General features: G+C 38.6%; 1 protein-coding gene across 4 annotated transcripts in view; it reads left to right on the top strand.

Annotated features, from left to right (window-relative positions):
* Positions 1 to 10,699, top strand: part of CERK (ceramide kinase) — a 147,639-nt gene extending 136,940 nt beyond the window's left edge. For all 4 annotated transcript variants that reach the window (XM_073619713.1, XM_073619711.1, XM_073619712.1 and 1 more), the window contains 3 exons: positions 5,839 to 6,047; positions 7,428 to 7,645; positions 8,746 to 10,699. In XM_073619713.1, coding sequence (XP_073475814.1) covers positions 5,839 to 6,047; positions 7,428 to 7,645; positions 8,746 to 8,830 — 512 coding nt within the window. In that variant the 3' untranslated portion in view covers positions 8,831 to 10,699. The remainder of the gene's footprint in view (positions 1 to 5,838; positions 6,048 to 7,427; positions 7,646 to 8,745) is intronic.
* The last annotated feature ends 1,911 nt before the right edge of the window (positions 10,700 to 12,610 follow it).

The raw sequence follows: 12,610 nt of genomic DNA, 5'->3' as shown, positions 1-12,610 counted from the left end.
ACCCGAGGATTGGAGGATTTGGGCTGCTCTGTGCAAAACTGCTGCACAGAGCTGGTAAGTATAACTTTTTTTGTGTGTGTGTTTTTTTTTTTTTGTTGTTTTTTAAAGCATAATAACCTATGTCAGCTGTGACTTTATTAACTTCTTACATGTAAGCAGTAGGAATTCAACTTTTCTATGTTAGTGGTAGTATAAATATTGGTAATCCTTTGCTGTAACAGATGGGTAATAAATGATCTATTACCATCTAAAATGTCTTATTATAGCACAGGTGGAAATGGCATAAATGGCTTATCTAGAGGCAAGGGCAAATTATTGGTCTGCAGCTTGTTTATTCACCTTTGTGATGTTGTGTTATCAACTGTTTGTGTAGGTTTGTAGATGTTTATTTGAACATACGTTACACATTATTAACCCCATCTTCTGCTGCCTTTGACAAGGTTAATATGAACAAAGACTAATGGATTTATAGTGTTTGGCAGGTTTGCTCAGGCTGATTTATCCAGATGTCTGAGGAAACAAAAGGCAATTATTGTATTGGCAGTCATGTTGTACTGCTATATTTTGGCAAGAGTAGTGTTAGGTCTTCTTGCCTATAGTACAGCCAACCTGAAGTCTGAAGAGCCAAAATCAACACATCATAGAATCGTATTTGTTGATGTTTTGTACTGATGTGGTTCAGCAAGATTTCCTGGTATAGATTAATGGTTATTGTGTATTATAGCCCCAATTTCTCCATATCTTTTGAGTTTCTTTTATACCACCTTGTTTGCTTTTTATGTCTGTGGAAACCTTGTATCTGTGTGTGTGTGTGTGTTAAGGCAGACTGTAACTTCTGTCCACTGCATGTCATTGTAACATATACAGTATTAAGTTATAAGAATGTGCAAGGCTTCTTGGGAGTCGGACTATTAAAAATGGTGTGTGAACTCCCAATTTTATCTTTACTTCGCTGCAATGTTATCTTTACTTCACTTTCCTATGTATTCCATATTACATACGTCACAGGTTTTGTTGTACCACTCACTCACCTCACCGGAAGCCCAACCTGCACCCACAATCCTAAACTTGCGTTTCATAAGTGGACAGATTAATGTTAAATCTAATGCCAGTATTTGCTGTAACAATTTTTCCTATCACAATGTTAGTGGCCTGTATGTGAAGGAGAGGGGTGCAGAAGGGTATGAAGGGGCAGCATGTACAGGAGTGGAGGGCATTAAGGCAGGTAAAATGTTTTAAAAAAGAAGCGTGGAGGGCATAATAGCAGGGTGCAGGGTACAATAGTGGGCATTGTGCAGGAGAGGAGTGTGAAGGGTGTGACAGCAGGCTGTATGCATATTAGAAGAGTGTGGAGGGTAGGATAGCTGGTAGAATGTGGAGGAGAGCAGTGTGGGAGGCTATGACCTGCATTAAAAGAAAAATGTGTGTGTGTATTAGAAGCCTGTAGGTGTTTCACTAGGATCCTCATATATGTGCTTTTTATAATCTAAGGACTCTTGAGAACTTCATAGTAAAAAGTTATGATTAAGGCCTTTCCTGGCTGAAACGCCTTAGCACTAATATACTGTCTGTGGATTTTACCCTGTTTAATAACAAAGACTGCACAGCCTGGGACTGAGGGCCAGCTCTTTACTATGATATATCTGAAAGGTTTGCGGGAGCCTTAGCAGATGCACCGTCTTTTGCACACTGATACTTGGATCCATCTATGTTGAGCATGGTGAGTTTATATTTGGAAACCGTTTTGAGCTCTCAGAACAGTATCAAAACCTGGAGTGTTTGGTGAAAGCTATGGCATGTGCTTTTGCTCCGAAAAAAGAGATCAGTGTAGCAGTAGGACATTATTTTATTTCTGTGCAAAGAAAAAAGACATTTTGTGGTACAGAATGCCAGACGATTTCTATAAGTCTTCCCAAGCCTGGCTTGGACCTAGTGGTAGAATACTACTAGTGAATCACAGTAACATGGATCTTTAAACACATGTTGAACGACGACCAAGTTTTCATTGACCTGAGGATAGATATGAATGTAGTACCTTTGACTGGACATGGATCTGTACTCTTTCAGCCCACCAAATCAGCTGTGAACAAGGATTCAATCAGCTGTAAATGTCATTCTTTTGCCTGACTGCCTTTTTTTTCCCTGTCATTATCTTTTTGTTTTAGGTAAGCAGAAAGTAACCAGAAACCTATTTATTTCACTGTAGTGATTACTTTGTTTCAGTGCTTCAATAAAGAAGTTAATTAGCGCTTAGGCATATGTCAATGCAGTAGCTGGCTCTACTAAAATAATTGCAGCATGTATTATGAAATGAGGCAGTATCCAAAATAAGAATTATATACCTTTTTAAATAAAATGTTTGTTGAAAATGTTAGCGATTTTGTGTATTTATTGGGAAAATAAGGTATTCTATATACAAAAAATGTAGCCCAATGTACTGCTAAGCTACTTGGCTTGTAAAAACCCAACTGAACTTTCAGTTTAAATTAGCTAAATGCATTCCAAGTGCAGCAAAACAAAAGGTGTGCAAAGTCTTAAGTTTGTTTTCTTTAAATCGGCCTCAACTTGACTACAAAAGCATGTGTGCTACCATCTTACTGCAGAGTTGGGACCTTTGCTTTCTGTTGAAGCTATGATCTCTTTGCAGTGGTCCAGCATATCCCCTGCTGATTAGGTGTCGGAGCCCTGCAATGAGACCACTGCTTTTCCACAGAAAGCAAGGGTCCTATTTTGTAGCTATTGGCAGGGGATAGGCCTTTCCACTCAGGCTGTGGCTGCTTTGAAAGAAAAACTGACATTGCACACATTTTGTTTTGATGCACTTGGAATGTATTTAGCGGATCTGTACAAAAATGATATTAATATTACCACAGCCCTAAGTGCTTATCCGCTCAAAAAATGCATCCTGTAACAATACTTAAAGTGAACTTTGCCAGAAGCAAAGTCTCCCTCCCAGGTGGCTCCACTTGGCCTTAAAGTGGAACTTTAGTCAGAAAATTAAGTCCTGCTATATCACTTTAGGCTGGCCCCTTTTGCAGGCACAGCGAAGTAAAACATTAAAAATTATTGCCTATATCCTTTAAAATCCAGTAATACACTCTCACCTTGCTGTGCACATGCTCACTTGCTCTTTTGTTAGGCATTGTGCTGAAAATCAGAACCACTAGAGGCCGATCTGTTGACAGCCTAAAGATTTACTGCTGCTGAGGGGCTCTGGAATTCAGCAGAATTGCAGCCTCCAGCAAGAAGAAACAGGAACAATGCTGGAGGCAATTTACAGTATACATTAATTTTGGTAGCATATTTATTCATGTGGAATGTATGTTCCTTGGTAAAAGAACATGATTTTTTTTATCAAGTTTTTTTATGGGTAAAGTTCCACTTTAAAGTGATTGTAAAGTCTCAACAATAAACTCCCATGATAGGTTTTCTTATGGGGAATAGAAATAGCAGTGTGTGTTTTGTTTTTTTTCACCACAATATAATCTCTAAATAACTTTTCTCAGCAGTGCTTCAGTCAGTTGTTTTTTTTTTCGGGTCTTACTCTCTAGTAAAGAGACTCCAGTGGGAGGGGCTCACATCCCTCTGCTGGTTGAGTTTCGGGGGGGAGAGAAGGGGCTTTACACAGACCATGGAAATGACTGGGAGGAGGAGAGGGAGACACAGATGCTGCAGAGAGCAGGATGATGGAAAGTCAATTGACGATGTCCTTTGGAGACGAAACGCATCGGGACGGTCCCCACAGCTGCCTATATTGATTTTATATCAGCGCTGTTTTTACGCATATCCATGTGAGTGGTTTTTCATTTTAATAAATGTATCCTTGCTTTATGGAATTATGCGATGGTCTTTTTTTGTTTTCCTCTTTGATACTTTCCATATGCCCATGGATTCTTGAGCTCCGGTCTACTTGTGGTACTACATTTCCCATGACTCCATCTGGCTGCCGTCTGCATACACCTGTCTGACGTCACCAATCCAGGGTCCATCCAGTATAAATTAAGCCTGTTTGACACACAGAGCGTACGCTCTAGTGTGTTCAAATGATCTGGTAAGCCTTTCCCATATCTGGTGGTGGTTTTCTTCACATTTGCATACATATTCACTGTTTGCAAGATTTCTTCGCACTCTACTGGGAATAGACTCACATCTACCATCACTTATGGACTTTTTTTCATTTTAACATTATTGATTGTGGATACCATTGTATCTAGTATATACATGTTGTTATTCTAGTGTTACTTTTGATTATTGCATAGATTACACTTGGCACATCAATTTTCAGCGCTACGCTTTGATTTATTAGTTTTGTTTACCATTTTTTCAATGTGGTGTGTTAGCTGCTAATCCTGTGAGCAGCGCAGAATTATCTGGTTTATCCTTTAAAAATAATGAAGGAAGGATTGATTGATCCAAGGAAGGATCGGTCAGTCGATCACAGGAATTATCGGTCGTTCGCAGGAAGGATCAATTGATGGAAGGATTGGCCGAAGAAAGGATCAGTCAATCGATTGCAAGAAGGATCGGTCAGTCTATTAAAGCAATAAAGTTGATGAAAAAAAAAGTGACAGTGCAAAAAAAAAAAAAAAAAAGCTTTGAATAAAATAATAAAAATTCTTAAAAAAAAAAACACTAAAGTGCCCCCTCCCCCAGTGCTTATGTGTAAATGTGAATGCATACGTAAGTCACGCACACATATGTAAATGGTGATTACACCACACGTGAGGTATATCCACGAGCATCAGAGCGATGATTCCTATCATCAGACTTCAAGTGTAACTATTAACCGATAGTCTGTAGAGGCTTTTAAAGTGTCACCAATAGGATTTTAGGTACTGTAGTTTGGCACCATTCCACGGTCATAAGCAATTTTAAAATGTGCTATGTTTGGTATCTACCCAGCACATCTTTTATTTTAACAAAAAATGGGTATTATTTAGTGTTTGTGTGCAAAAAATCATTATAGTGTATCCCACCCCCCCCCCCCCAAAAAATGCGTTTGAAAAACCACAGATTTTTACATGTAGGAGAGAATTGTCAGAATTGGCATGCGTGGGAACTGTTTAACAAAGAGGAGGAGAGGAGTAGTTTCAGGGGAATTGCATTGCTCTATATAGGCAGGAGGGGGAGATGCAGAGACATTGAGGATGATGGAGGTACATAAACTGACCACGCAATCGGAGATCAGCAGCCATGATAAACACAGTCAGTTTACAGAGGGGAAGAATATGGAAGAGCAGCCAGATATTGTACAACATACTGTAAATTTTATATTATGTTTAGGCAAACACCGTTTCATCCCATTCAAATATGTATGGAACGGCCTGTACTCCTTTAGTAAATCAACTCCAATGTATATAAGAAATCCACATTTGCACATTTCATTAAAGTGATTTTCTTAAATGATTTGGAAAGGCAGTGTTTCTCAACTTTTTTCTAGTCGGGGAGTCCTTGAAAGGTATTTTCAGTCTCTAGGCACCCCAGTCTAAAGCTTGGTTTGCCTCCCTGCATGTCAGGGTACACGTTCGCATTCTCGACATGCAGACAAAATGTGTTACTTTTTAACAGATGCGCAGTGGTGTCATTCATTTTTTGCTGCAAGCTTTTAAAAAAAGGGTTGGGGACTTGTTTCCCTGTGTTTCTGCAGGTAGAGATCCCCATTGAAATGAATGGGCTGTCGCCGCACAAATGTGAGCCAAGGACTCTTTCGCACTTGGTGTAGGGGGATGGTAAAACCTTGTGATTGTCACCAACAGACATGGTGCTAATTTGTACATATTAATATCATAATTAATGTATCATTCTAAATTTACATTTTATCCTTTTCTGTTATTTTAGAACAAGAAGAGAACTGGAAAACTGTCAAAGGAAAATTCATGGCAGTTAACGCGGCCGTCATGAGCTGTGCCTGTCCTCGCAGCCCAAAAGGCCTCTCACCAGCAGCTCACTTGGCAGATGGGACTGCAGATCTCATTTTAGTCCGTAAATGCTCAAGGTTAAATTTCCTACGGCACCTTATCAGACACACAAAAAGCAATAGTGATCAGGTATTGAATTTTAAAGTAAACGCAGTCTTTTGAATGTTATGTTTTAGAACAGTATAAAAGGTGTAACTATAATAATAAAAACATGGCAAACCACACACTCACTATGGGGCCCAACTGCACTGAGGCCTAATACCTGACTGTTTAGGATTTATACAGGTAGTAATACTATTTGGCAAATAGTTTTGGATTAAGGAAATCTACATACGCTTTTGAAACCTCTAAAATTGCTGTGAAAGCACCTGAGATTATCGAACACCCAAGGGAATTATCTGTGCAATGAAGAATTAAAGAGGCAGTGACTCTTTTTTTTTTTTTTTTTTTTTTTTTTAAACTGTATGGCTCATTTTGCTTTTGAAACAAAAATCTGATACATATGCATTAAATATAGATCTGAATTGCCTTAATGGATTTTTTGGCATTAGTTTTACTGTAGGTTTATGTAGTCTTTAACCACATCAGCCCTGGGAGGGTTTACCCCCTTCCTGACCAGAGCATGTTTTGCGATTCGGCACTTCGTCTCTTTAGCTGACAATTGCACGGTTGTGCAATGTTGTACCCAAACAAAATTGACGTCCTTTTTTTCCCACAAATAGAGCTTTCTTTTGGTGGTATTTGATCACCGCTGCGGTTTTTATTTAGATAGATATAGATATATTTATTTAGATATAAATATCCCCCAAAAAATATTTAAAAAAACAAATTTCTTCCACAGTTTAGGCCGATATGTATTCTTCTACATAATTTTGGTAAAAAAAAAAAAAAAACGCAAAAGTGTATATTGATTGGTTTGTACAAAAGTTATAGCGTCTACAAAATAGGGGATAGATTTATGGCATTTTTATTATTAATTTTTTTGTTACTAGTAATGGCGGTGATATTCGATTTTTATCAGGACTGCGACATTATGGTGGACAGATCGGACACTTTTGATACTATTTTGGGACCATTGATACTTATACAGCGATCAGAGCTACAAATAGCCACTAATTACTGTATAAATAACACTGGCAGGGAAGGGGTTAAACACCAGGGGGCGATCAAGGGGTTAAGTGTGTTCCCTGGATGTGTTCTAACTGTAGGGGGGATGGGCTCACTACAGCATGATAGAGCAGTTGATCCCTGTCATGTTGCTAGGCAGAACAGAAAAATGCCTTGTTTACGTAGGCATCTCCTAGTTCTGTCTCTCGCTCGCCGCCCGCGAACATCAAGTTTTGCGAGGCATGCGCCCACTAGGTGGCAAATTCAAAGGGACGTACGGGTACGCCCTTTTGCCTGCCCGTGCCATTCTGCTTACGTAAATCGGCGTGCGGCAATCGGCAAGTGGTTAAAAGTTAACACTAAGCATAAACGTGATCTTTCCTTTTTTCTCTTCTTTCTTAGTTTGACTTTCCATTTGTTGATGTCTATCGGATAAAGACTTTTCAGTTTACTCCAAAACATTCTGAGGAAAATGATACGGAGAGCACCGATTCAGCAAACATTGGAAAAAAGAACTTTACTCAGATCTGCACAGATCATCCATCTTGTGGCTGCAGTCAGGTGAACAGTGTCTGGAATTGTGATGGGGAAACCCTTGAACAGACTGCCATAGAAATGAGGTACAGGATAGATATTAAAATGATACTTTTCTACAGTCTGCATTTACAACCTACATCAATTTATGTCATGGGTTTTGTAGCTGTAGTCAGGTGTTCAGTGTGTTGGCACTTTTTTATGGTCCTTACATACAGCCTACATTTTTAGTACAGTAATTTGTTGTAAAGTGTGTGATATGCAAAGAAATATCACTCTGTGAACCACAAGTTGATGCTGACTTATGCTTGCACAGCTAATTAAAATATGTAAAGAACAGGAAGTTGCTATTTATAAACTAATAATAAACATTATCTTGCACATGCTCTCGTTAAAGAATTTTCTTTAACTCTTTGTTCAATTCTCTGCTTCCCTAATTGTGCTACAGTCAATGCCACGCATCTCTTATTAATGTACAATTCTACACAGTGAACTTTGTAGGAAAGGTGTGCACTATGTAGAATGTTTCTAAACTTATTCCCTGAAGATTTACACAAGAAGGTAATGTGTAAGAAATTATGACACATGGGATGTTGGGCTACGTTGTCTGTTTATGAATGTGCATTTGTTCTCAATTTATACATAAATCTCTCTTTACTCCATGTTTTATGACATAAATAGAATGATTTGCAGTGTGCAGATGGTTAAAGACTTTGGGTTTCTGCAGTATACAGCTGGGATGTTCAAGAAGCAAGGTTTCATTTTTCTTGTTTAATATTTTTATTTATTCTATGTAATGGTTCACAGTGTACAAAAGGTATGGACATAATGTTAGCATAAAGGACCATCACATATTGAGACATTGTCAATAACATTAGTCAGATAGCAAGGGAAGAAATGCTAGCTTACATACAAATTCATGATCCAAAGTCAAGACAGCTGCATAGTTATTAACTGATCGTATACGTCAAACAGTAGTGCCTACTAGACGGTGAAAGTCCAAACTTACAAGATAAGAGTGTCTGAGGAGCCACGTTTTAAAATGGGAAGGGTAGAGAAGAAAAAGAGGGGATAGGGGAAGTTCTTAGGGTTCAGTAAGCAAGGTTTAATTTTTTTTTTTTTATGCATTTGTAAATTACAAAAGGAAAAATCTTTTTTTTTTTTTCTCTTTCTCTTTCATTTCCAGGGTCCACTGTGAACTTGTCAGACTTTTTGCACGAGGCATTGAGGATTCCCATAAAGAAGATGATGAAAACCCAAGCAGGGTTTAAGTGGACTTTTTTAGTTCAGTCTTTGGGGTGTTCCTTGTTTATTTATTTAACAGTTTAGATGTAATCCAGTTTGAAGAAACTAAATATAAAGATAAATATGTACTAATATTTTAAGTTTGATGTTGCTGTAATTTATAGTGATTTAATGAACATCAGAATTGTGACTTTTGAAGACATTTGTGTAAACTGAAAGATTGTTCTTACTAGGCTTTGCAGTTTGTTTTTTCCTGAAGTGTTACTACTCCTCTTGGTGTCCTATAGTTTCAAGGCAAACTACATGTGTTTCTGTAGCCACCTAGAACAGATTTTAGCCAGTGCTTAAAACATCTAATGAATTATATCCGTTTTTTTTTTAGAAGCTATACCGTGATCTAGAATAATAATAGGCTGAGATGCATTTTGTTAAAATTAAAAATCATCAACCACATTTGCAGTGGTATTTCAAAATAGCTGTGATTTCAGTCCATTAGGCCTAGATTAATCAGATGAGGCTATGTTTCTTAGAGCTCAGTCCTGGGCCTGAAAATGACAGTAGACCAAACAGCAGTTGCAAAATGGTAATTTCTGTCATGTTGGTGAGAATGGTTGTTCTTTGATTTCATAAATATCTTTTTAAAGTTTCATTGTATTATGTTAACTCCTATTGTTCCTCAAGAATTATACCATTTGTTTGATCTAGGAAAAGATTGGCACAATAATTGTGTGTTTATATAATATTAGCAAATCATTGAAAATAAATTCCTGCTGCTGTTCTAGATAAAGATTTATCAAGCAACTTCTAATATTTAACAAAATGTTTTGCGCAAAGCACCATTAGGGTGAGTCCTTTGTGACTCGCTGATCTCACCAGCAAGCTGTGTGCAATTTTCCCAGCAGAGTTGATATTGCTGACCATTTATATGTTTGTACTGCCACATAATGTCAAATTTTCATGAGATTTTTCTGGCTTAATGTAAGCTTTGTATGAGAGGACACGTGCCCACCCTAATTGTGATGCTGTATAACTGATTTAGAACAATTCCTTTTGGTAACATATTAGTTTTGTATAACTTTCGGTTAACCCCAAAAGATTTAAACATTTTGCAGATAGAGGAAGTGGTTGTCTATATCAGTATGGTGTATACCATAATCCCAAATGTATGCAATTTGTATCAAAAGAATGACCCTGCTTTTCTATTAAAATGTGCACTAATGAATGTAGATTTATTTGCCAACACTCATTATTTAGATTGGGACCAAAAGCCATTGCATTGCTGCATGCTGAAGTTTTGGTGCGTTGGCAAATACTCTGGAGGATTCTTTGGTGCTCCTTTCAAACCAAAGCCGAACATAGATGGTTTGAATCTTGTCTGGTTCAGCAGGGACTAACTGAGATTTGAACCATCTTATGGGCAGGCTGATTGTACCCAAGTTGATCCACCGATTACCTTGGGTACAACCAGCGTGCTGCATTTTTACATGCTCCGCTAACAATAACCACTGTGTTCTCCTGGCATGGACAGCTACCCGCGCCCTCCGACCGGGAGAATTTAATAGCTCCTTTGGAGGGATTCTTCCATCAATGCAGACTGTGGTTGCAGAAAAGAAAATTGCATTATTTATGGTCTGCCTTAGACTGGCTTTTGCAGTACATTGCTCTAAGCCAGTCCCTTACATTCAAAACAAGAGTTTTTGTTTATTTTGTTCAATCATTGTGTTCTTTGCAAGGTCTTTATTAGGAAGCAACTTCCTAACCTAAATACAGTAGGGAAAATGAAGTGATAAAACGTTGATTAAATCACCCCCATATTTGAAAGTGCCCAGAATTACTTAAAAGTTGAAATGTACCAGAAAGGAAAAATAAATATATTTTTTTCAAAAAGCTATCATCCCTGCACAGAAATGTTGGGTTCTTTACACTATGTTGACCATAGTTTATAATGTATTAAAAGTAATTTAGTTGTGGAAAGCGGATTTGTATGAGGTACTATTTTAGAAATTTGGACTAACCTGTGGTAAATTGTACTTTCAAGTGATTTGCACAGTAATAGGTTTTGTAGCATAAAATGTATTGATATATCTTATATCTTATAAATTGACACAGTATTCTAGCAAAACTATACAATTACCCACCAAGCCATTGAATTCATTGTACTGTAAATGACTGGATTTAAATTTGTTTACACTTTAGAATATAGATGATCATACAAAGTAATTGGCAGGCTGTGTTGACAGTTTATTATCTTACAACAGATAATCATGCTGCAAAAAAAAAAAAAAAAGGTTCTTTGGTTACATAGTTATATAATGTTTTTCTTCTAGTTTTACCATGCAACTCAGCAATGCAAAATGTAAACATTCCTGCTATTTTTAAATCATGAAAATAAATATTTTAGTATCCAAAAACTGTGTTGGTACTTTAAATCAACAGCATGTTATCAAAAATGAAATATTTACGTTTGAATGTGTTTTCCATAGATTGGTCACTGACCTATACACAAACATGAGTGCCAACATGTAACCACCAATCAACATGGGACATACACGATGTTTGAGTGTTTTCATTTAGCCAGCTCACCCCCTTCCTGCCCAGGCCAGTTTTCAGCTTTCAGTGCTGTCACACTTTGAATGATAATTCATTATACAACACTGTGCCCAAATTATATTTTTATCATTTTTTCATACAAATAGAGCTTTCTTTTGGTGGTATTTAATGGCCACTGTTTGTTTTTGTTTTTTAAAAATTGAAAAAAAAGCTTTTTCTTCTGTTTTTTGCAAATGAGTAATTTTACTTCATATTTTGAACACAATTTATACTGCTACATTTCTTTGGTAAAAATAACCGAAATCAGTGTATATTTTGGTATGTGTGAAAGTTAGTGTGCTTTCACACTGAGGCGTTGGGGGCGTGGACGGTAAATCGCCGCTAGCGGTCGAAAAAGGGTTAAAACCGCCGGCAAAGCGTCGCTGCCCATTGATTTCAATGGGCAGGGGCACTTTAGGAGCGGCGTATACACCGCTCCTACAGCGCTGCAAAGATGCTGCTTGCAGGACTTTTTTTTAACGTCTTGCAAGTGCACCGCTCCAGTATGAAGGCACTCGGGCTTTCACACTGGAGTGAGAGGAGTGGCTCTTTACAGATGCTATGCAGGCGCTATTATTAGCGCTATAGCGCCTCAGTGTGAAGGCAGCCAGAGGCTGGGTTCACACTGGTGCAACACGACAGCCATCCGACTTTGCCCTGAGTCTTGAAGCAGACATACGTCCGACTTTCAGTGAACAGGGATACGACTTGGATCCCCGCCAATACCAGGCACTGTTTGGTATGAATCTTGAGGGGGAACTCCACGACAAATCTTAAATAAAAAACCGGCATGGGTCCCCCCTCCAGGAGCATACCAGGCCCTTGGGTCTGGTATAGATCTTAAGGGGAACCCCCTATGCCAAAAAAACTGCGTGAGGCTCCCCTCAAAATCCATACCAGACCCTTATCCGAGCACGCAGCCCAGTTGGTCTGCAAAGGGGGTAGGGACGAGTGAGCACCCCCCCTCCTGAACCATACTAGGCCGCATGCCCTCAACATGGGGGGGGGGTTGGGTGCTTTGGGGCAGGGGGTTGCCCTGCGGCCCCCCACCCCAAAGCACCTTGTCCCCATGTTGATGAGGACAAGGGCCTCTTCCCGACAACCCTGGCCGTTGGTTGTCGGGGTCTGCGGGTGAGGGGCTTATTGGAATCCGGAAGCCCCTTGGGGGCGGGGGGAGTGTCAAAAAAAAAAAAAAAAAAATAACACACTAGTAATTT

Source organism: Aquarana catesbeiana, linkage group LG03 (assembly GCF_042186555.1).
Source record: "Aquarana catesbeiana isolate 2022-GZ linkage group LG03, ASM4218655v1, whole genome shotgun sequence".
NCBI lineage: Eukaryota > Metazoa > Chordata > Amphibia > Anura > Ranidae > Aquarana > Aquarana catesbeiana.
This window is presented reverse-complemented; position numbering and strand designations above follow the sequence as displayed.